General features: G+C 40.3%; 1 protein-coding gene across 1 annotated transcript in view; it reads left to right on the top strand.

Moving 5' to 3' along the window:
• Nucleotides 1–23,101, top strand: part of TNIP3 (TNFAIP3 interacting protein 3) — a 36,839-nt gene that overhangs the window by 10,122 nt on the left and 3,616 nt on the right. Inside the window, exons 5-12 of the mRNA XM_009998577.1 lie at nt 10–75; nt 1,398–1,529; nt 4,176–4,304; nt 9,058–9,174; nt 12,962–13,087; nt 13,821–13,973; nt 16,231–16,389; nt 19,725–19,785. Coding sequence (XP_009996879.1) covers nt 10–75; nt 1,398–1,529; nt 4,176–4,304; nt 9,058–9,174; nt 12,962–13,087; nt 13,821–13,973; nt 16,231–16,389; nt 19,725–19,785 — 943 coding nt within the window. The remainder of the gene's footprint in view (nt 1–9; nt 76–1,397; nt 1,530–4,175; nt 4,305–9,057; nt 9,175–12,961; nt 13,088–13,820; nt 13,974–16,230; nt 16,390–19,724; nt 19,786–23,101) is intronic.

The raw sequence follows: 23,101 nt of genomic DNA, 5'->3' as shown, positions 1-23,101 counted from the left end.
TAATTACAGCTTCTGGAGGTGAACAAGCAATGGGATCATCAATTCAGACGTATGAAACAGCTTTATGAAAAACAGGTAACAATGTTGACTACTACTATTGGAATATATTTGTCACAGCTGATAGTTAAGTCTGTGCTTAAATACCAACCAGCCATAGTTATAGGAAGTATCTTAGGGAGGAAAGGCATTATGTTTACTTTGTCTTTAGCTCACTAGTTAAATAAATCTTTATCACACAAAAGTGAAGCTAATGCATGTTCAGTCTTAGGTAGGACAAAATAAGAAGAGCAGGAGGGCATCCCCTGAATAAGTAGGGACCTAACAGCAGACACTTCATGTCCTCCACAAAGTAACAAAAATTGCTCAATACATCAGACCACAACTGACTGAAAATTAGCCTGCAGGGTCTGGTGTGCGTGGCCACTGATCTGCATCGTCATCTCATTGTTTGTTCTTGTCCCTTCTCTTATGGCTGGCTTGTGAAGCCTGGAAGCTCACTGGGGCTGCCTGTGGTGGGGAAACTCTCAGATAAATCCTTCTTTAATGCTGCCTTCTATAAGCAGGGATACTTTTTTACTTTTGAGAAACTGCCCTATAATAAAGCTCATAATAAAATTTAAAAAAAAGTAAATAAATACTTTTCTGTATAATCATAGAATGTCTTGGGTTGGAAGGGACCTCTAAAGGTAAGTTTTTTTTCTTTTGGTTAAGACCCATCGGCACAGCTTTCATTCCCTGCGTGTGGCTTTGTGGCATCTTTGCTGCAGACATTATAATCAGCTGCCCAGTGAAATTGGTTGCTTATAATTTTGCCTGGTATTCCAAAAGCCAAGTTGGTTCATTGACACTTCTCATCTCCTGTTTCGTTTTATGAAAAGGAAGTTTGTAAATGACCTCGTGCTTATCAGGCAAATTTTCTCTCTGATATTTTCCAGTAAGCTTTACTGAGATCTGGAATTTCTTCCCCCCTCCTCAAAGAAGAGGAATTTAAATGGCTCTTCCTCATTTAGAATGTGACCATTTTGTGCCTCTGGCTAGACCGTTTAGAAGTGCACCACTGCAGAGGGAGTCCAAGTTGCAAAAGGAAAAATGAAAGAACAGTAAATGGAAAAGTCATTTGTAGGGACAGATCCATGGTAACTGTTCTTTGGCAGAAAAGCAGTGCAAGCCCCAAGTGGGTTATAATCCCAATAGAGAATTTGCTTGGGGTCATTGGGAGTCTCCACTGCAGACAGAGCAGCAGAGCCTGGAGGAGAAAGTCAATATCTCGGGACTTTATGCATGACCAGATCCATTCCTTCACAGCAATCAGTGGGAAGGATTTCAGGGCACCTTCCAGGAGCTGTACCTTTCTGGATTCCCTGTCAGTCCATCATGGTGTGTCACTTGTTTTTCAGCTGGCAGAAGTGAAAGCAAAACTGGATGTGTCAGAGAGGAGAGTCAGTGAGCTGGAAGAAGAGAGGCATCGGTGGCATCCAGGAGATGAGAGATTGCAAGCCCTGGGCAGGGAGAGGCCGTTGCAGGAGACGGTAGGAGGGTGCCCTCTGTTACCCCATTCGTGCTCAGCACGGAGCCCTGTCTTGCCCTTCTTCTTTCTCTTCTTGAGAGTGGCAGGGCGTGGGTTGTCACACAGCTGTGAGATGAGATTGTGGTGTGGAGTGCTCTTCAATATTGAACCCAAGAGTGGCTGATCTTCTGTCAGATCAGAGAAATAGGTGTATGGAGCCTTTTCAACAGAAATGGTCGGAGAACATGGCATTAATGTGTGTGGGGGAGTAAAGAGCAGATTGATACAAATACTGCAGAGAATTCCTTCCTCACTGTTCAGTTTGGGGTGAATTGCTTTGTGAGTGAAACTGCTACCGTAAGTTCAAGTAGAATAGAAACATAATTGTAGATGTTACATGAAGTGCTTGGCAATAAATACTTGAAGGGAAGAATTTGGCTCCAGACATGCATGTTTTGGTATTGACAATACAGGCTTTTATACATGTGCTACTGTTGCAGCTCCCTGCAAATATTAGGAATGTAGTCAGTGAAGTTACTAGGGCTGAAAGCACCTGAGTTCATCAGCTGCTCTAACACAGCATTCACCTCACCCTAATAGTGGCTTGGGCATCTCTCTCATGATTTCTTAGGCATAGGCTCTTGTGTAGCTATTCACATATCAAGTTAGACCCCTAAGCTGAATTCCCACTTCAGTAAAACCGCCAACCTGAGTGATCGCCACGTAGATGCCCAAAGTATACACAAAACTTTGTGCCCCATTGTACAGGCACCACTTCCTGTTCTCATTCTGCTTCATGTTACCATACACTTCATGCCCTCTTGTCAGAGTTTCTGGATGGTGCTCTGAAGGATGAAGTCGGGCTTCTCTGTTTGTGTGATAATATGAAGCAAACCTGAAAACAAGCAGCAATCACATCACTTCCAGGCTCAGATGAAATTTTAGTTAGCTACTGCAGGAAAAGAAATGCAAATCCCTTAGTTTTTATCTTCATAAGCAGAACATTCCTCTTACTTGCTTATTAATTACAGTATGGTCTTAGCTAAGCACAGGATTAATTTCCAACCAACAGGAACTTTCATATGCTTTAAAGCAAACAATGTTATGTGCCTGTTGAATCACTCCTTGTATTTTCTCTGAGTGTGGATTCAATGCAAGACAATCCATCTTCCTGTTTATATTATTAAGGTATTTGCTGCCTGCCCTTTAGTATATGGTAGCTGTGAAATATAACTCTAACTACCTATTTGAAGAGGTAAGGGAGAACACTACACTCTCCAGATTTTTTAACTGCATACATGAACAATGAAGTAAATGACTAGAATAAATGGGAACAGGTTAACCTGCATGGAACTTCAGCCTTAGGTCAGCTATTTCTTTACATGTTACATACTCAGCCAGTAAGTTCTTCTATTTATTCTGAATTTCTTTTACTGTTTGGATGTCATGCATGGATTCAGACCTACACATTTGCAGAGGTAGCTGCTAGAAGTAGAGATTTTTGAATGAGCAACAAGGATTGTTACTCAAGTTATCCTGCGCTGTTCATAGCTGACTGTGATGCACTTCTCATGTGCTGAAACCTTAAAATCTTCAAACTAGCTGGCTGTACAGAGATATGCCTGTTGCACAGAAAAAACAACATCCATATGTTGTCCTGTGTGTGAGATTGTTGGATCTCATTTTTTTCACTCAGATAAAGGAGCTGCAGAAGAATATTTGGAATACTTTCCTTCTTTCTTTTTTTGTTTGCTTGTTTGTAGATTAGGCCATTCTGTTTCATATGTCTAAACAACTTTGGTTTAAGACAGTCTGTCAAAAGCAGGCTATTGAAGAATGTATTACCCTGCAAATGGTATTGTGTAAGCTTCTCTTGCTTCAGGGTTTGATTCAGATCTAAGCTCCCTTCACCATAAATTGAAAATAGCCATGCCTAAAGTGATAGGAGAAGAGAATCAAAGTTTAGTCTATCTGTCAGTATAATTACTAGAATACCACCTTGAACAACATAGTGTGTAAATCCTGGTGCAAGTAGGGGCATCTTCCTGGTAGTTTGCTGGGGTGGCAACAGTATAGGCACACATACTTGGAAGACCCAAGCTCAAGACAACAGCTGCTGTGATGATGTCAAAGAAAGTGGACTTGTAAGCCTTGGTTGGTAGTTTGCTAATTATTGAGCAGACTGAGACCTGCCTCAGTTTCTTGTGTAGTGGAAAAAGCCCCCAGACTATGTGATACTGAGAGCTGGTTTTGTCTTTAACGTTGTATGACACTTGGAACACTTGGGACTCCACCAGTTTTTAGCCCTGGCCTTATGCTTTGAGTACATAAGAACAATGCAGATTTGGGATAATCATCTGTGTGGCACTGATCTGCTTGGCCTGCCAGCTTTTTCATGTCTTTGTCCAACTGCAGGCTGTAGAGAGCAAGGATTTAGTCTGGTATGTTGTCTCTGTCACATCATATGGTGAGTGTTCAAAACTATTTCAATAGACTTTGTCATATCTGGGTTTTACTAACCAACCGCCTTCCTGTTGCTTCCATTCCCAGCTGTGTTTGGGACAACAAAAATGCAGCACATCTGCCAGACAGCAGATATTCTGAAAATTGTTCTGGAAAAATGCTTCCATCTGCATTTCAGCAGCATCTCTCTATTTTTGCATCCCAGAAAGAAACAAAAGTCCTTAGTGAAGCTCTCCGTGAAACGAAGGAAGAGAACAAGCTCCTCAAGCAGAAGAATGCCTCCATGGTCAGAAAGAAAGAACACTATGAGTGTGAAATAAGTCGTCTCAATAAGGTATGAACAAGAGTAAGCCCCTGACCAGGACCTCATACTTTACTTCTAGGGTCTTTATTCTGAACTGATGACATTACCAGATGCCCATCTTTTCAGCCTTGGGTGAACGGTGTGTTCATGGTAGCAAACTCATCGTCACTGCTCAGGAGATGAGGAAACAAGCAGGAACTTTCTTTAGCTGATACCTGTCCATGCTCTTCTTGGCAGAGAGTAGTTTTGCATTGTAAAGAGGAAAGTTAAGAGAATCTTTGGCTTCTGCTGTGAAACCTCTCTGCTTATCATATCAAAGCTTATTCTAGGTTCTCCTTCCTTAGAACAAAAGTGAAATGGCATAAAGATGCTTCCATATGCATATAGTGAAACAATGTAATTAAAAAAAATAGAGTTGAAAAATTGTTGGTTTACATCTACTCTGTGTTTGAGAATAATGGCTTCTCTTCACAAGATACGTTCCTGTCTTTTTAAATTAATACACATGTATATTCATACATGTAAGTATTATGTATATATATTTCATTGATGAAATAGCCAAATAGATAACATAAATAACACGGGATTTATTTTTTTTAACTGAAGGAAAGTAATACATGTAATTTTGTTTAATCAAAAGATCACATAAAGCAGTGGGTGTTTTCTAACAATTTTTTTTTCCTGGTAAACCACAAACACTTCCTGAGGAAATGCACTGCAGTAACCATTGCCATGTAACTTCAAGTGATACAAAAGCTAAGGGACCATGATGTGCAAAAGTCAAGGCAAAAAAGTAGTGTCTCTATATTAGAAAATCTGACAGAACATATGAACACTGGCTCTTTCTGAAATGCACAGACATGACTTGCTCAAAGCCTCAGTGTAACTTTCATTTGAGGTCTTGTTTGTAAAACAATTTATTTCAATATTTTATTTCGCTCTTGTATCTTGCGGTGTGGTTGGAACTGAGGCAGATGGATGAATAGACCCTTCTTTTAAATGAGACATCAATTTCATGCAACACACTTTCCAACAAGTAGTTTACTGATTTTCTGTCACTTTGCATCCTTCAAATCTCATGTTATGAGTGCAGGTAAGACTGGAAGGCACCTTCTGTGCCCTTTTAAGTCTAGTTTTCTGCTCTTGCAGTTTCAGTGACAAATTCTCCAAAATCAAAACAACTCTTTCCTTAAAAATACTGAAGCTTATTCTACTGTGCTTTTGTTGGAAGGCTGTTCTGGAGCTGTAACCCTTCTTGCATTAGATGCTTTAATCTCTTTCAATTGGCCTAATTTAGTCTGGCCAGATGTTGTTAATTTGTTCTTCTGGTGGTGGTGTTGAACAGATCTGCTTCTCACAAGGGTATCTCTGTCCCCTTCATGAAGCAGAACTGTCCTCTAGTGAAAATATGATTGCTGTCAGGGGCACTTGCTCTTTCCCTGTAGCTACACAGAGCAATTGTATTTTCACTAGAGGACAGTTTAGCTAAAATGACCCATCTCTTATAATCTTCTAAAATACATCTATGCCTGCTAATAAGAATGTTTTTTTTTTCATCTCAGTCATTTTAAGCTGTTTCTTTCCCATTTCATGCAAGATACTACTACTTGTTTCTGAGCACATTAACTGTTTTCCTTTAGGTACATCGACCTTTTTACTTTCTGCTTCATCCAGCTTTGATCTGGTCATCCAGACTACCCAAAGCAGAGTCCCATCTGATCCTACTTTGAATGCCTGCAGCATGAAAGTAGTGTTGCAATGCAAAAACTGTTTGCAACACTATATCCCAATTTTATTTGCTTTCCCGTGGCTGTTCAAGTACAAGCCAAATTTCTGACTTATTTCATAATTTGCTGCAGCACCATCTCAATTGTTATTTAAACATAGACTAGTAAGCTCTAATTTAGTTCCCCTGTTAAGAAAATCTGTTTTTTATGAAAGACACCAGATTAAAGAGTATTTTACTTAATACCAGTTCTCATGTCTACAAGGCAATTGTCTTCCAAATTTCCACGCAAGCTTAACACACTCTTGAGGTTAGATTAAGAAGTTTCTAGGTGCATGCACCACTTGTCCTTTTGGTAGCTTTGGAAAGCAAAGTAGTTCTAGGTGCCTAGAAGTTCTTAGTAATTTATCAGATTTGCTACCTTGAAATTACTAAGCTTAATTACATATATAAAATATGAACTTTTAATTTCAAGTGTTTATGAGGATCTTATTCACAGTTGTTTCTTAAAACTAGTGGAACACTAATATCTTAATTTCTTCCACAAATTACTCTAAAGCAGCCCAACCTTTTGTCAGTTCAGAGTGATGGGAATTTTGCAAGATAAATATCCTGGTTACAACTCTGAGTATTAACTTTAGTGTTCATTTTATGCTTGGGAACCTAAATCTCCTGTAATGACACAATTGTTAATAATTTGCTATTGATCTAATGGCGGCATTACAAAATTTTACCTTTTTTCCCCCCATACCTAGCACTTCTCAGAATGACTCTTACAATCTTTCCTCAAAGATTTTGGTGTGGGCTTAGGATGATGCTGAACAAATTCAGCATTATACATGCTCCAGTTTCCTATTTTATGTGAGATTATAAAATGGAGACTCACAGTGCTGCTTCCAAATGGGGTTAAAAAAAAATCCTCACCTTATTTTTCTCTACTGTGAGCCTTCTGAAGATTGAATTTTCTGGATTTTTCTGTTTTCTTGTTGGTTTTTTTTTTCTTCATAATTTTGAGATGAAGAATCTCCTCAAAAAACCCCAACAAGCCAAATAAACAAAAAAAACCCTGAAGAGTTGCCCAAATAACTACTATGTCCATATCATGATATGATTCCAGGAAGTGAACTGCAAGAAAAATGTTTATGTAGTGATATTTGTTTGAGAATGTATAGAACAGTCAACATCTTATGTGAATATATATAATTAATTGCAAAGCTGTGTTACCATTTGATAATGTTGGGATGGCCATGATTAGTAAGATATGTCCCAATAAAGGACTTTAACAGAAGACAGAGCTATATAAAAAGTGAGTGCAGCAGATGACTGGGAAAATGGTGTGTTGTGAGGGAAGCAAGACAGTTATCTTTGCATTAGGTTATCTGAAGCATTTTCCTTTGAGGGTGATCAAATATTAGAAGAGGTTTCCTGGAGAGGCCATGAAAACATTCTCCTTGGAAGACAGTCCCTGAGTAACCTGACCTTTCTGGCCTGGCTCTGAGCAGGAGCTTGAGCCTCTGGAGGTCCCCTGCCACCCAGATAAGGCTGGTGTTTCTGTGGCTGGCACCAAGATGAAGATATGTCCCATGTAGTCAGGGGGTAGCAGAAGAACATGTTTCATTTGCCTTTGTCCTTAGTAGTATGCTTAACAAACCATGTGCCTGGAATGGATCTGGGCTGCAGTCAGCTAGGGAACACGTCTTATGATATTGTCAAACTTCACTGACTCTCATTGCTGTTTGCCATCCATGCCCAAGCTAAACACCTTTGTGAAACTTCCTTTTATAATTTATTTTATTATTCATGCAGAGCACTGCAATGTCATCACTTAAAAAGGTTTAACAGGGGCTGAAAGGGGAAAATGGAGGGCTAGTCAGTAAGCTGTCTACCCTCCCACTTTTATGTTCAACCTCACTTATGGATTGACATGGCACACACAAGCTTTGCCACTATTACACCAATTTATCTTCTGCACAATGCTTAGGAACAGTAGCTCATCAGATAAAAAGCCTCCCTTTTCTCTTCTGTGCTCTCCATGGAAACTGCTATTTTTTACTTATTTTGTCGTTCTTGCCCTCTTGATAATTAATACTAATCCTTGGATTATTTTAGATGCTTGTTCTCCTGTTTGGCCACTTCCCCCTCTACCTCTTCCCTCTTCAGATTATCTTCCCTCCTTCTCTTATTGCATGAATGGAGTGTGGCCAGCAAGGGAGAGCTGGGGATGGTTATGAGGAACTGAACTTTCTAAAATGGATTAAGTTAGCTGAGTTGAATTCTTATGTGAGAGACACTGAAAAGTACTGAATGGGGGAATATTTGTGCTAGAGTAAAAAAGAGTGAATTGTGTGCTTATAGACAGAGAGGAGTAAGAGACATTTAAAATTTATTCTAGTCAAAGGGAGAGTTGTGTAGTACTGTTAAACAAAATCTGCAAAGCACTGTGGCAGGATTTGACTAAAAAATAGAGTAAGAGCGTTACCAGTGTAGTGTGTGTATTCATAACTCCCTCTAGTGACAAGCTATAGAGACTGCACAGCTTCCTCTCAACTGGAGGTTTTAGTTTTACTTCGGTTCCAGTTGAAGAAATTTGTACTTTTAGTGGAAAAAAAAAAAAAAAAAGTTTCCATCTGACCTTAATGTAGTCACGTTTTTAGGCTGCCTTTAAATATCACTTTTATGTTCCTGGGTTTTTTGTTTCATTGTTTTTGGCCTCAGCTGAGTACAGACACCTGTCTTAGTTTTCTCTGATTCTGACTTGCATGGGGAAATGCTGTTAATGAATGAGATTTGCTGCTGTGATTTCCATAGGTAAATGCAAAACGAAAATAAAAGCACAGTCTCCTAAATGGCACTGTCTCAAATTCATGGATGTAGGGTAGGCACTTTGAAAATTTTGAACAAGTCATGACTTTATTTTATTCACAAAGTTTATATTAAGTGTATATAATTGAAGAAACTGCAAGTGAAGGGAAAACCATGCAAGTCTGTGACTCATTGTAATCTGTTTAGATATTATAGTGAATCCCTATTTAGTGATTTTGCTGTTTGACGTTGCAGGCCCTTCTGGATGCATTGAAAAAGCAGCACTCACCTGTTCCTGGAACTTCTTCAGAGAAGGGTGACAGGAACAGCATTGAGGACATGAAAACTCAACTTGAAGTTCTCAGACAGCAGGTGAGGACAGCTGGAAGTAAGCATGTGTGGGTTTCATACAGCATAGTTCTGCCCTTCCAAGAGTTATGCCTGCTAGACTTGCTATGTAGAACTTTGAAAAGGAAGAACCAGTTTAGCTGTAGCCCATTCAAATGGTGTTTCTGAAGATGCTGTCATCACAGTAGTGTCCATGAAGTGAAACTGAGTCCTTGCAAAGGACTGGAGCAAAGACTCAGTGTAGGACTCAGAGCAGCAGAGTGGCTCTCCTGACCCTTGGAGATGTCTTTCCAGCTCTCTGATAGGGGCTGAATTTAATCCATAGGGATTGCTAATCATGTCTCCTGCTCCTTTTTTTCTTAGAAGCTGAAAGTTTAGTGAATTGTCTAAGAATCCTAGTCTTGGAAAGCTATAGAGTGTGGGTATTAGAATTTTTCAAAGTATGAGGCAAAACATTTCCATCCATAACCTGCATACCAGTCACTACAGAGAAGTGTATTTATTTTTTTTAATCTTTGTTCTGAGCAATTCAAGTGCTTTGTGCACTCTTTTTCTTTCCATATGAAAAAAAGATTTTTAAAACCTTATACTTTTCAGATAATTTTACATTTTATGTCTGTTATCCTGGACAGTGTTAGGGTTAACATAATTGACACACAAATGGATGTGATCAGAATGGGAATTTTATTCAATGGAAATAAAATACTTGTTTCTGTCACGTTTGACAGCACAGCCAGATTTTGCTCTCTAATGTAATGCTTGCCACATGCTGGAGAATAAAATCCTGCACTTGATTGTACAGTAATGAGTAATTTCATTCTACACAATAAAATCAAGTAAACCTTTTTTTTTTTTTTCCAGAATTCTCATGGGGTATTCATTTTATTAATGTGTTTTTCTAGTTGTATAAATCAGTACAGTGAGTCCAAACTTCCTTCTGCACGAAATGGAGCAGAAGGTTCTAACTGCATGGAGGAGGGACTCTTGGGACAAACAGCAATATGACAGAGGCTCACCAGAGCTTGGCCATGACAGAAGAGATGAAGGCATTCATTTCTTAGGAGGTGTCTCCATCTGTCTCAGACGGAGTATATGGCAGAACTATGACAAAGTAGCTCCCTCACAGTTTCAATAGGTTGTACTGGGGAGATGCAGTGGGACAGCAGAGAGGGAACTGGGAGAGAAGAAATGAGGAGGAAAACGTGTAGATGGACAGGGATACAAGAGACCTGGATTTCTGCAAGCGACAACTTTGCCTCTGCTTTGGAGGGTCAGGGGCATGTGTGCCTCCTCCAGGCACAGGCTGTGGAGCTGAGTCCCCACAGGGCCACACAGAAAGCCTTTGTTCCTTTTACACAGTGTTACTCAGGGAGTGGGTTAGACCTACTGGGAGACCATGGGGTCTGGAAAAAAAAGTACCTTGCAAAAACTAGCTGCAACAGGCAAGTTGTGAAAATAATTTATAGAGCCCTTTGTTGAGTGTTTTTCTTGCCCTGAGGTATTAATATTTCTTTAGTCCTCCTGTGAAGTCAGTGCTGCTGCCAGCAAAAAGCAAACTTGATCTGTATGATGGGCAGGGCATGAACCACAACAAACAAGTTTTTTGAAAATAGACTGGCAGCAGGCTTTAGTGACCAACCAAGAGCACATGAAGGACTTCTGAAAGTTCTGTTGGCAGTTCCCAGCCCAATGTGCTTTTGCTGTTGCTTGTCAGAAGTGCCACCAACCTCCAGCTCCTTACCAGGTGGATGCCTGCCCATTAGCTGAAGAGTTAAGCCAGTAAGCTTAACACCAACTAATTTACGGATTTGTGATTTGCTTCTAAATTCATGCACTTGCTGACTGTGCCCAGGGTGGTCAGATATTTTTTAATGGGATGAAGCTCTGTGGTTCCTGGTGACAGAAAAGCAGCTAAGCCATTGCATCCTTCAGTGTTTGAAAGGCAGCTTATCTTCTAGGAACAGTGTCAAACCTCTGTATTTCCATTTTGAATTATGTATGTAATACTCCCCTCTGCTTCTGCACTGGCACAAGTAGGTTCCTCAGGCTGCAGTTTAAGAGGATGAAAAAGAAGACCTATCTTGCAGACAAGAGATACATGGGCCTTTTTCCCAACCCCCCACATACAGTTTCTAACATCTGGGTCTCATCCAGAGGGAGCTTGACAGGCTTGAGAAGTGGCCTCGTGAAAACTGCATGAAGTTCAACAAGGCCAAGTGCAAGGTTCTGCACCTGGGTTGGGGCAATACTAAGCAAAAATACAGGCTGGGTGGAGAATGGATTGAGAACAGTGCAGAGAAGGACCTGAGGGTGATGCTGGATGAGAAGCTCAACATGAGCCAGCACTGTGCGCAGGAGCCCAGAAACCAACCCTGTCCCGGGCTGCATCAAAAGCAGTGTGGCCAGCAGGGCCAGGGAGGTGATTCTTCCTCTTTACTCAGCTCTTGTGAGACCCCACCTAGGGTACTGTGTCCAGTTCTGCAGCCCTTAACATAAGAAGGACATGGAGCTCCTGGAGAAAGTCCAGAAGAGGGCCACAAAGATGATGCAACGGCTGGAGAACCTCTCATACAAAGATAGGCTGGGAGAGTTGGGGTTGTTCAGCCTGGAGAAGAGAAGGCTCTGGGGAGACCCCATAGCAGCCTTCCAGTATCTGAAGGGGGCTACAGGAAAGATGGGGAGGGACTTTTTACAAGGGCATGGAGAGATAGGACAAAGGGGAATGGATCAAAACTGGAAGAGGGGATATTTAGGGTAGGTATTAGGAAGAAATTATTTAGTGTGAAGGTGGTGAGACACTGGCACAGGTTATCTAGGGAAGTTGTGGCTGACCCCTCCCTGAGAGTGTTCAAGGCCAGTTTGGATGGGGCTTGGAACAACCTGGTCTAGTGGGAGGTGTCCTTGCCCATGCAGGGGGGTTGGAACTAGATGATCTTGAAGGTCCCTTCCAACTCAAACTGTTCTATGATAGTCTCCTACAGGGTTTGGTTTTTTTCCACTATTTTCTAGACAAAGTCTAAATTCCTTGACAATACTAACTACTAGTAGTAGCTAACTACTGGTCCACGTTTTCTGGTCATTAATATGTGACCACTGCTCTAAGTACTACCACTTAATCTGCAGGGATGAGTCCTTTGGGCCACACCTTAGTTAGACAGCTAGCTTAGTGGGTAAGGTAAAGCTGCAGACAATTACAGAAAGATGTAAAGCGAAGCAGGCTCAAGGCCAAGGGTGTTCAGCGAGCTACAAAAAAGCAGGATGTTGTTTGGTTACAGTGGCTTATAATTAGGTCGGGTAAGGTGATAACACTCTGTCAGACTGTGTGCCAGAAGTCAGGTTTTTTTGTGCTGGACCAGCACCTTGCATCTCCAGCAGGATGCTGATTGCTTGCATCTGAGGTACAGGAGAGAGTTGAAAGTGCTCATGATTGAAGAGAAAACTGGAAAAAATGTTGGTGAAATGCTTGTCCTGCTATTATTTATCCCTTGAAAAGATCAATGTCTTTAGTATTTGCATCTTATTTATAACACATAAAACTGATATCCCCTAGTCAGCCTCTTAAATTACAAGGGTCTGCGAATACTGAAGCTGTGGGCTGTGTCAATTGACAGCAGCTATTGTAGAATAGCCATTGCTTGTCATGTTTTGCTGGTCATAAAATTTTTGGTGGCACAATTGGAAAGCGGAGGGATCCCTTTGCAATGCACCTCACTGCTTTGTCAGTGTTTAAAAACTAACTGAATAACAAACTGATTGAAAATTTCCATTGTGGCTCTGCCAAAATTCACGTATGTGGTCATAATGATTGCAGGTACAAATATATGAAGAAGACTTCAGGAAGGAGAGATCTGACAGAGAAAGACTTAATGAGGAGAAAGAAGCTTTGCAGAAAACTAACGAGAGATTACAGTCTAAACTGAATAAACTAAACTCTCAGGTATGAGTCAAAAGAAAGGTACCACTGCCAACACATGTGTGTTTTATTTTTATTTTCTCACTTTCCACACAACCCAAGGCTTTCTGGCTTCCATTAATTGACTTTGGACTTCATATGAGGTCACCACCTGGGATGAAATCATTCTGAAGTAATGCAGAAAGAAGATGAGAAATGATTAGATATTACTTCTAAATTAAATAGATGAAGGGAGTATTTATTGCAAAAACTCTTCAAACATATCTTAAAATGGAGGGGGGAACCAAAAACAAATCCAGAGGACTGTTGATTGTTTCACTGGCACTCGATTTAAGAATTGTAACATCAAACCAACTTTTAAAATAAGAAGCTTCTGTAATTAATCCTGACCTTTGCAGTGGAATTACAGAGTAATGTTAATATTGCTGAGGAAAAAAAAAAAATTTGTCTCCATCCAAATTAGCTGAGCAGCCGCTGCAATAATTTTTTGTTGCTACATCCTTTTTATCTCTTCAGAGTAGTGTCAGTATTCTGTTCACTGACATTTGGGAAGCCACAGTAAAATCACGGCATGTAAAACTCTGAGCTTTCTCAATCCCCATTTAAAAATGATGAAATTTTGAGGTTTCCTGTCTTGACAAAATTGTGCAACGTCTTAAAAGAATGATGAAATACCAAAATGTTCGGTGATGATTTATTCTCCTTCCCAACATGGTTGTGAAACAGAAACTTCAGCATTGGCTTATTCTCAACCAAGCCATACATCGATACTAGGAGAGTCTTGCAGTGGTACGAGGTGAGGGGCCGTCAGCCGCCCTTTGCTGCCATCGGCTTTAGTGGGAGTGCAGAGCAGGTCGGGCATTCTGGGTACTGCTGCAGTAAGGCCCCAGACTTGCCAGTGATTTTATGGGTACTTGGAAGCATTTCATGCAAGCATAGAATTACAATGTCACAGGGAATGCCCCGACACAAGAAGGATGTGGGGCTGTTGGACTGAGTCCAGAAGAGGGCCACAAAGATGGTGAGAGGGCTGGAACACCTCTTCTATGAAGACAGACTGAGAGAGTTGGGGCCTTCAGAGAGGGAAGGCTCCAGAGAAACCCTGTAGTGGCCTTCCAGTATCTGAAGGGGCTACAGGAAAGCTGGAGAGGGACTTTTTTACAAGGGCATGGAGTGAGAGAATAAGGGAAGTGGCTTTAACCTGAAAGAGGGGAGATTTAGGTTGGACGTTAGGAGGAAATTCTGCAATGTGAGAGTGATGAGACACTGGAATATGTTGCCCAGGGAAGTTGTGGCTGACCCCTCCCTGATAGCGTTCAAGGCCAGGTTGGATGGGGCTTGGAGTAACCTAGTCTAGTGGGAGGTGTCTCTGGCAGTGGGGTTGGAACTAGAAGATCTTGAAGGTCCCTTCTGACCCAAAACATTCTATGTTTCTATTTGTCCCTCAGGGCATATAGAACCACCTTGGACAAACCTGTTGGTATTGCATGCAGTAACCTTCAGTGCACGCCTACAGCTTAACAAGGGCTGTACAAATGCTGTGTAATATCTACGTGCAGCTTGACTATCCCTGCATTGCATTGGCAGTTTACACTAGAGATCAACTTGTTTGTCTCTTCTGGCCTTGGGATTTGATTAAACAGAGCTTGTGAGAGATTTTAAACATGAGAGGAACAATACAGAATATTTATTAGTTTGCTTTCTTAAGTCAAATTATTTAGTTTTGACTCATAGAATGTTAATCATCTTTTATGCCTCCCTGCTCTGTCCTTAGGCAAATTCACGTTCACTCTGTTGGGACACAGAGGGCCTAAGGAAAGGCAGATCCAAATTTCAAGGTCCTTTACCAATTATTATTTTTTCTTGTAATACAAGTGCCTGTCCATGTAGTTGTACTTCAAACTGTTGAAAGCTAATGTGTGCAAATGAAATATTTCTTGAATGTACAAAACTCCCAGAAATGTGCTTGCCATATCTTGAAACCAATATTTTCTCACATAAAAAGTGTCAAGACTCTGGCGTGGCACAAGTCAGCTTTTTAAAATAATTTTTTAAGTCATAAAGAATCTGAAGGGGTTAAACAAGCAGCAGTATGACCCATGCTGAGAGAGAGGAGAGTTTCTTCCCTGTAGCTTTTTTGCTGATTAGTTTGTATTGGAATATTCTATTAGTCATGGTATCTGTCCTGAACAGGATGGGATGGCAGACAGGGCATAAGCACTGATTGAAATTTATTGTATATGACAGTGGGGTCTTAACCCTTAGAAGGCACAAGCACAGACAAATGGTAGGGAAATTGGGAGATGGGAACAGAAGCTAGGGTTAGAATACAGAAGTGTAATCTTAACAATAAAATACACTGTTAGTAGTTAGAACAAACAATAAAGGTTAACTGTTAAAAATGTTGGCAACTTATTTATTACTAAGTTTTCCAATAGGTCTAGAACTGTAATTATCAACATTAAAAGGATTCTAAAATCTTAAAACTTAATGATGAGCAGTTGCTTAACATTAAGTGTGCTAATAAAGACAAAAAAGGAGTTAATATCTCTCACCCTTGCCTGGCTGCAGCTGGGTGTCCCTGAGGTGTCTTAATTCTTGAGAATCAATCTCTCTGGCAGGTGGCCCCACTGGAGAGGAGAAGGTCCAGCAACCTCCTGGGAAAGTATACAGGAGGTCTCTCTGATCAAAGATGGGATCAGCCTTTTATAGATTAAAGTGGATTGACTGCTGTCATTTAACTATTTAGCTGTATCTCCAGTATCTCTTATTGGAGAATAAAAGGAAAACAGTAGGAAAAACCATGAAGGCCTTGTTCTTACCAAGCAAACTTTTTTGTTTATCTCTTTGTTCTTTCTTTATCTCTGTTTGGGGCCTAGTTGTGCCTGGGCTGGGCTTTCTGTTCTTCAGCACCAGAGACAGGAACATTAACTTGGCCCTCTGTTTATATCTTTCAAGGTTGTTACCAGCTCAGAGCTTGCTAGGCCCTTTCATTTCCCATGGGAATCTTTCCACTCTCCACTCCAGGCCTGGGCCTGCAAAATGGAGAGACAAATGTAATTGAATCATAGAGGGGAAACTGAGGCAGGCATATTGAGAGATGGAGCATCCTGCTACAGCATCTAGCTAATAATGCGTTTTGTTGTGTTTTTCTTATTTTTTGACAGACAAAAGACCTCCCAATACAGTCTGAGAGGCCCAGCTACCCATCTCCCCTCTTCCTCTCACCATGTGTTAATTACGGAAGTTGTGGGTTGGTTCTTCACTATCCAGATCCTCGAGCACACCCAGCATCTCACAGCGCACATGAACAGCAGCAGCACTCGGTAAGGTTCCCGCCATCTCCCATTTCCCAAGGGCGCTGATTTTCTCACAGCGTGTTGACCACAGGAGGATAATATGGTGCTACCACAGTGCCGTCCTTACCAGTAACTAAATCTTTTGTTTCCCAGTTTGTTGTTGGTTTCAGATTAAGATTTTGTATTAGTTTTAGAATTAGTCCTATGTCTGGAAAAGTCTTCTTGTTCTCTCTGCAGTCTCTCTTCCCTTACTCTGCTCAGAAATGCTGATTTTCTCTTTGATAGCCATATTCTTTTCTTCCTTGCTGTTGTAGTGCTTTGGTGTTGAATTGCACAAAGTGCTGCCATGTGCAAATTAAAGCATAACCAACAGAAATCTGCACAAAGGGGAAAAATGCAGTGATTTAAATATATGGTTGATGACATATACTTTAAGTATATGTTCTTATATATTTTGAATTTACTTTGGCAAATACTATTTATCTACAATACCACTAAGAAGAAAAAAGGGATATTATACATTTGTTTTCAATGAATACTGGTGGTCATTCCTTAATTTAAAAAGTTTGATTGGACTCTTGCTGATTTCTTAGATTAATTTACTTCCACGACTCACATTCAGAGCCCTTTCTAGCTATATAGGTACTCAAATTCATAAATATGGATCTGCTCTGTGGAGCCAGTTCTGGGCTTTCAATATAAACAATAGTAAGGGAAAGAAGAAAGTAGCTGTGGTCAGCATTTATTCCGGTCTCTTCCCTCTGTTTGGTCTAAGAAAGCTTATTGACTAAAATGTCTTATTTCCAATGTCTTACACTGGGTATTTCTTTCTCTGGCCCTATTTTTTGAAAATTACTTTCCTTCTTCTTCACTTATGCTTCCTCTATTCAGCCAGACTGCACAATCCCAGGTTCCCCCCACGCCTTCTGGGACAGGATTGGCAGGATTCAGAATGCTGCTTTTAAACTGTAAGGACAAAATCCCAGATGCTGTTGCTTGTACCCAGTAGTATCTTCCTTCTGTTAGACTGCTGTGAAACAGGATTACGTGAGGAATAAGGTCCTAGTGAGGGTGAGACACTCTGGCTGTGAATGCTTCAAAAATGCAGTTTTCCAAAGCAAGCCTGTGTACTCCCAATAAATAAATAAATAAATAAAAACTCAGCAGAAGTGGAAACTATCTCTGAGTGTGGCTAACACAATGGTAAATCTGCCCTTCTTTCTGGCACACGACAGGATCCTGTCTTCCTCAGCACAAAGAATAGCTTTGCTCTCTGGCAGGTTATGTGAGGAAGAGTTACCTATCTCAAGGAAAACACTGCTTCAATGAATGGTTTTTCTGAAGTGCTTTGGGTTATCAGTGTGGGCTGTGCGTGTTCAAACCTAGCGAGAATTAGTTTACACATGGTGAATGTCATTCTAAATGCACAGTATCTGTTTCTGGCTATAAAGCTGTCACATATGGAAAGATGCTCATTATTTGAGAAATTATATCTGAATTTTTGCAAAACACACATAAGGCTTTCAGGCTGTAGGAATCCATCAGAAAAGCTGTGGTCAAGCAAGTAATTTCTGTGCTTCAGGAGTGTGCTTATCTGCCTATTTATCAGAGTTGGAAGTATTGTGGAATGTTTTTCACTGCACTTTGGACGTTGTCCCAGATTATTTTGGCTCTCTCCCTGAACTTTCATCATCTGGGTTTCTAATTCTGTGAGGGATCACCAGGTTTACAACTTTGCCATTCCTGCCGGAGCGCCGGGGTCAGTTTGACTGGTTGCTTTGTAACTCCCAGTTTCATTCTGAGTTTTCTTTGAAATTCTTTGTCTGTGCGAGTGCAGCGCTGCTGCTCTGAGCTTTTGATACCTCCCTGAGCAATTTGTTTAGCAATGAGGAAAGGTGTTAGAATTTAATGAGTGTCCTGAGTTAATGTATGTAATCCTGTGTGTTTAGTCTGTGCTTTAGCTTTTTCAGTCTTTTTATATCTTGCACCTTTTCCTTCCTTTTTACACTGTTAGCAGAAGCATTTCGTTCAGTCTGACATGAATGAATTTCAGAAAGAAGAGGTGTATTTCAAGTTTGTGTAGTGTAAGTTCTTACGGAAGAGTAGATCAGAGAACAGAAAATTCAACAGAAGCTCAAAAAAGCAATGCAAATAAGTATATTTTGAGCCGTTGGTGGAAGAGCTACCTGTGCTTAAAGCAAAACAGTCTTGCTGTGTACCAAAGCCTATTCTGTTTGCCCACCAGCACAGAATTAGTTAATAATTACTGTGGATGATATAATTTAAGTGAAAATAGGTTAGCTCCTTTTTTTCCTGACAATGTGATTACTGCTTTTAACTATGAATGACAGCATGTGCAGAAGGTTAAATCTTTTTTCTGTGTCTGCAGCTTCATCCTGCCATCTTAATTTAGGCAAAACTTCTTAAGAAGATTATGAAATTTCTTCCCTACAAGTTGAAATCTGTAAGAGTCTCCTTGGGACTACTCAGGATTTTGTCAGAGTAATTTCTGCAAAACAAGAAGTATTTTCACAGTTTAACTAATTTTGAAGCAGTAATTACCTGGAATTTGACAAGCTTGCATGTACTACTTAAACCTTAAACTAAAACTTAAGATAGCTTAATACAGCTTCAACTGAAATGTCTGGCCCCAAAATTGTTTTCTCTAGTGGTAATTTGCTACTCATTTACCACGGTGTGTGGTATAAATATAATGCAGTATTTCTTTCTACTAAGATTTCCCTGAACAAAACTGTTTACATGGACATAACCTTCCCAGTACTTCCTCTTGTAAGAAAGATGGGATTTTTCCTCGTCCCACAATATTTTCAGGAAGTTATTTGAGAAGAACTAATGTTATAGTAACACTAATGCTAACCTGTAAGGAGGGGAGAGAAATTTATTAAGTGGGTTATTTTTGTCACATTGAAATGTGTTACAGATGTTACATGTTTTCAGACTGGAACAGCTTCACCTGTACATGTGTACCAGGTTTCTCTGGGGTTGTTTAGTACCAAGAATGGGATGCCTGCTAGTATCTTCAGGTGCACTTTAGTCTTTAACTCTTTTAAAACCTGATTTGTTTCTGGTAATGTTTCTTTTGATTTGTGGGATCTAGAAAGGTTGCATCAATATTTTTAATGAGTGCAGCATCTAGACCACAAGTAATAAAAAAGGGAGCAAGCTGAAAGACTTGATCAGTGGAAATTTAAAGCTAAGTATAAGATTTTTTTGTAAATTCCTTTTGTATGACTAATAAAAAACTTCACAGTGCGATTATATTTTTATCATGTCACTGTTCTTTTGTTTGAAGAGTCTATGCTGTCCATATTGCTGTAATAATGTTTTATTGTTCTATGCAGCCAGACTATCAGTGGTATGTTCCTGACCAGTTTCCGCCAGATGTGCAGCACAAGGCAAATGGTAAGACAACAGCTGTACAGAGCATATTTTAAATGTACTTTTTGTAAATGGGGGCCTTTGAGGGATATAGAGTAAACTTTCCTATTTAGCTGTTGATTGCTTATGTGACAGCTTTGCCTCAGAGAACCGAGGCTGGTGTTTGTGCGACACAGGTGAGGTTTCTAATGTAATACCATCTACATTACAGCTTTCAATTAATAAAATGTCTCTATTACATATTATAGGATCACACATTTGCCTCATTAAACACCTAGTAATAATCCTAAAGAACAGATATTCTCAGAATTGTCCATAGAGCTTCTGTTGCGCCAGCCAAGACTAAACTTAATGATGTGTCAAACCTGGGGGCCAAGATGGGGCAGTTTTTAGAAGTCCTTGGGAATGAAGTACAGGCTTTAGGACCTTGTTTCACCTTAAAGGTAAATTGCCCATGGCTATTCTTGGTCTCCTCTGATAATTCAAGGTGCCAGGTCTGAAAATAAAACCATGTAATTGGACAAAGTTAATTAGTTGCCAAAGTGTCTGTGCAGACTATCTTTTGGAAAGCAGGAGGGCTATTTAATAGTTGTACCTGCTTTTGAAATCATGCGAGGTTCCTGGCTGTTTCAAAGAACTTGTTTCAGACCACTCAAAAGATGGATGCTAGAGAGTACAAAGAAGAAGGGATGTTGTTCTGGGGGAGGAATCTGCCCCTCTGAATCTTCTCCTCAGAAACTTCCATAAACCACCCTTTTTTCTTTCTAAGTGGTTGGGAATTATGGCATCTAAACTTGTTGGCGTTTTCTCTTTGTGTCATATCTCATGGCTCTTTGCTGGAGGTGCCATCGCAGATCAATGATACATACTCCTGTGCTGCAGAAGGACCAGCAAAGTTTGCTGGTGTGCACTGCAGGAGCGTGTGTGCTTCTTGCATCTGTCATTCAGTGGTGAGTGCATACCATATGGAGTTGCAGGGACTCATCACCAAAAGCTGTTTCGTAACATCTAGAAGAAGATGGCTACAGAGGAACTATTCCACTTATTGTGGTCCACATTTGCACAGAAGAGAGAGTATGGTGGGAACGTGGCTCACTGAATTGGAGGATGATCTTCCCATAATTACATGGCAGCTGTTTGGAGGGTTCTGATGTGGTTGTGGGGAAAGTAGTGCTGTGACTGCAAGAGAGGATGGGAGATTAATTTTGTAGTTCCTCCCACTTAAACTCTTCAGTGATTTACTGCACCAGAGAATACAGGGAACATGTTTATTACAGTGATTGAAACAAGTCTGGCCACCAATTTCAGCTCTGGTCCAGGGCAGTACACTTGGAGGATCTGAAGAGAGAGGGTTCTTCTTTTACCCTACTTGAATTATGGCTTCCTGAAAAAAAGATTTTTAAATCCATGCTCTGTCTTTCTGTTACTATTCCTTGTCCAGAACATCCAAATTTGTCCTCCTCAATAGGACAGGGAACAGCACACTTTGAGACTTGTCCCTTTGCTTTTGTCTTCAGTCTTCACAAAGAGGAATTCTCTACAAGTCCCATCGTAGCACTGTCTAGGATGTCTGCTTTAAAATCTTTGGGACTCTTACTCTTTTTATCTTTGCTGATAGAACAAAGATTATTAGTCATTGATCACACAGAAATCCAACCCCTGCAATCAATTAAAAGGCACTACCCTGGGTTATTATATATATATAGCTATTATATATAGTCACCTATATCTAATTTGCATTTAAGTGTGTTGAGAGGGTATCAAATATAGAAATGCCAAGAATATGTGATGAAAGCATTCTTGATGTTCCCAATTTCTTTGTTCTATTTTGTGCGAGTGCTAATTACAATGGTGGGTTTAAACGAGCTAGTTGCTAATTACAATGGTGGGTTTAAATGAGTTAGTACGTGAAGCCACATTCCTGAGTCTCATTTCTCGTCTTCGTTTCCTCGTTAGATGATAATTGACCAACAAACCTTATATCTTCTGAGATAGGGCTTCATTATAGGAAAAAAAAACCAAAAACAGCAGGGCAGCAACTTCTAGTCATGAGGCAGTTTCCTCTAGGAGTGCTGTTTCAGGAGAATGATGTTTCTAGGGAAAACCTTGAAGTTTTACTTAACAATTTTTTTCTTTAGCACTGACTATTTTTTCTTAAGGAATAATTACAAAATACAGGTCACAGTTTCTAACTTTAGAGGTGAACGCAAGTGAAATGAATTATGAAACTGATTCTTTTTATTATATACTATCAAAAAAGTGCCTCTTTAAAAGATAGCTGAAATCTATGTGTGTCTCTACATCAAGTAGGTTGCTGTAATGTCATTGGGACTGCAAAGGTATATTGTCACCAAGGAGGAATTATTAATTTTTTCTGCAGTCTTGGATAGATATACCTAGATTGTGTTTTCCTCCCTCTGTCCCATTCCTTGTGAAGGAGCAAGTTATTTGCACCTAGCTGTCTTTCTGTTTTCTCTAAGGAACACTTCTTTCCCTCTATGTATGGAAATAGGATAATCACTGATTTTTTATTATTATTTTTTTTTAATCTGCTACAGAAATTTCATCAATCCTATCTGATCCTGTTTTTCAAAGTTTATAGTCCAGCCTGTTATTTTCTCCACAGATCTATGTTTTGGTAGTTGGTAGAGGATCACTTGTGCTCAAGTTTGAGGAGCAATGTTGCCTCCAGCACTGAACTTTCATGGTAGCCTGCGGGTGTGGATCTGGCACTTTTTGATTTGAGCCCTTTATAATCAGCCTGAAAATAACTTCATTCAAAGGCTGAGAGGAAGGTATTCCACACCCTTGTGCGTTCACAGTGCAACAGGTACTAAAGGCATGCCCATGGGTTGGCGTGGCTTTCATGCCAGGCTACACTGCAGGATGCAGTTGCCTACTGTCTGTGCATCTGCACAGGCACAGTGAGCCTGTTTAACCTGGTTCCTCTCCTCCTGCTCTTCCATGCTGCAATCTAATAGAGTTCAGTTTTCCACCACCACTGGGATCCAAACTGAATCCAGAAATATTTAAGGGGTGGTTTGCAAATAGGAGGATGTGGGCTGAATTCAGATTTATTGGTCTGATTTTACTAGCGTTTTCTTCCCATTTGTATCCAGAAAGTTTCATATTGCGCCTCTTGTTAAAAGGCTTAAAAACTCAGATAACTCATACCAGAGTTCAGCTCATCTGTGAGCATAAGTATTTCTTCTCCGTATCTTCCCAAATATGACATGCTCCAGCTGAAATCAGGCAGGGTGAAGAGGTGGAGAGGAATGTTTTGTGTCCAGCCGTGCTCTCTAAAGGTGGGCTGCAATGGTGGTCAGGCTGCTAGGGGAAG

The sequence above is a fragment of the Chaetura pelagica genome, unplaced genomic scaffold (assembly GCF_000747805.2).
Source record: "Chaetura pelagica isolate M959 unplaced genomic scaffold, ChaPel_1.0 scaffold176, whole genome shotgun sequence".
In the NCBI taxonomy this organism is placed as follows: Eukaryota; Metazoa; Chordata; class Aves; order Apodiformes; family Apodidae; genus Chaetura; species Chaetura pelagica.
The sequence above is the reverse complement of the archived record's forward strand: the minus strand, read 5'-3'. Positions and strand labels throughout refer to the sequence as shown.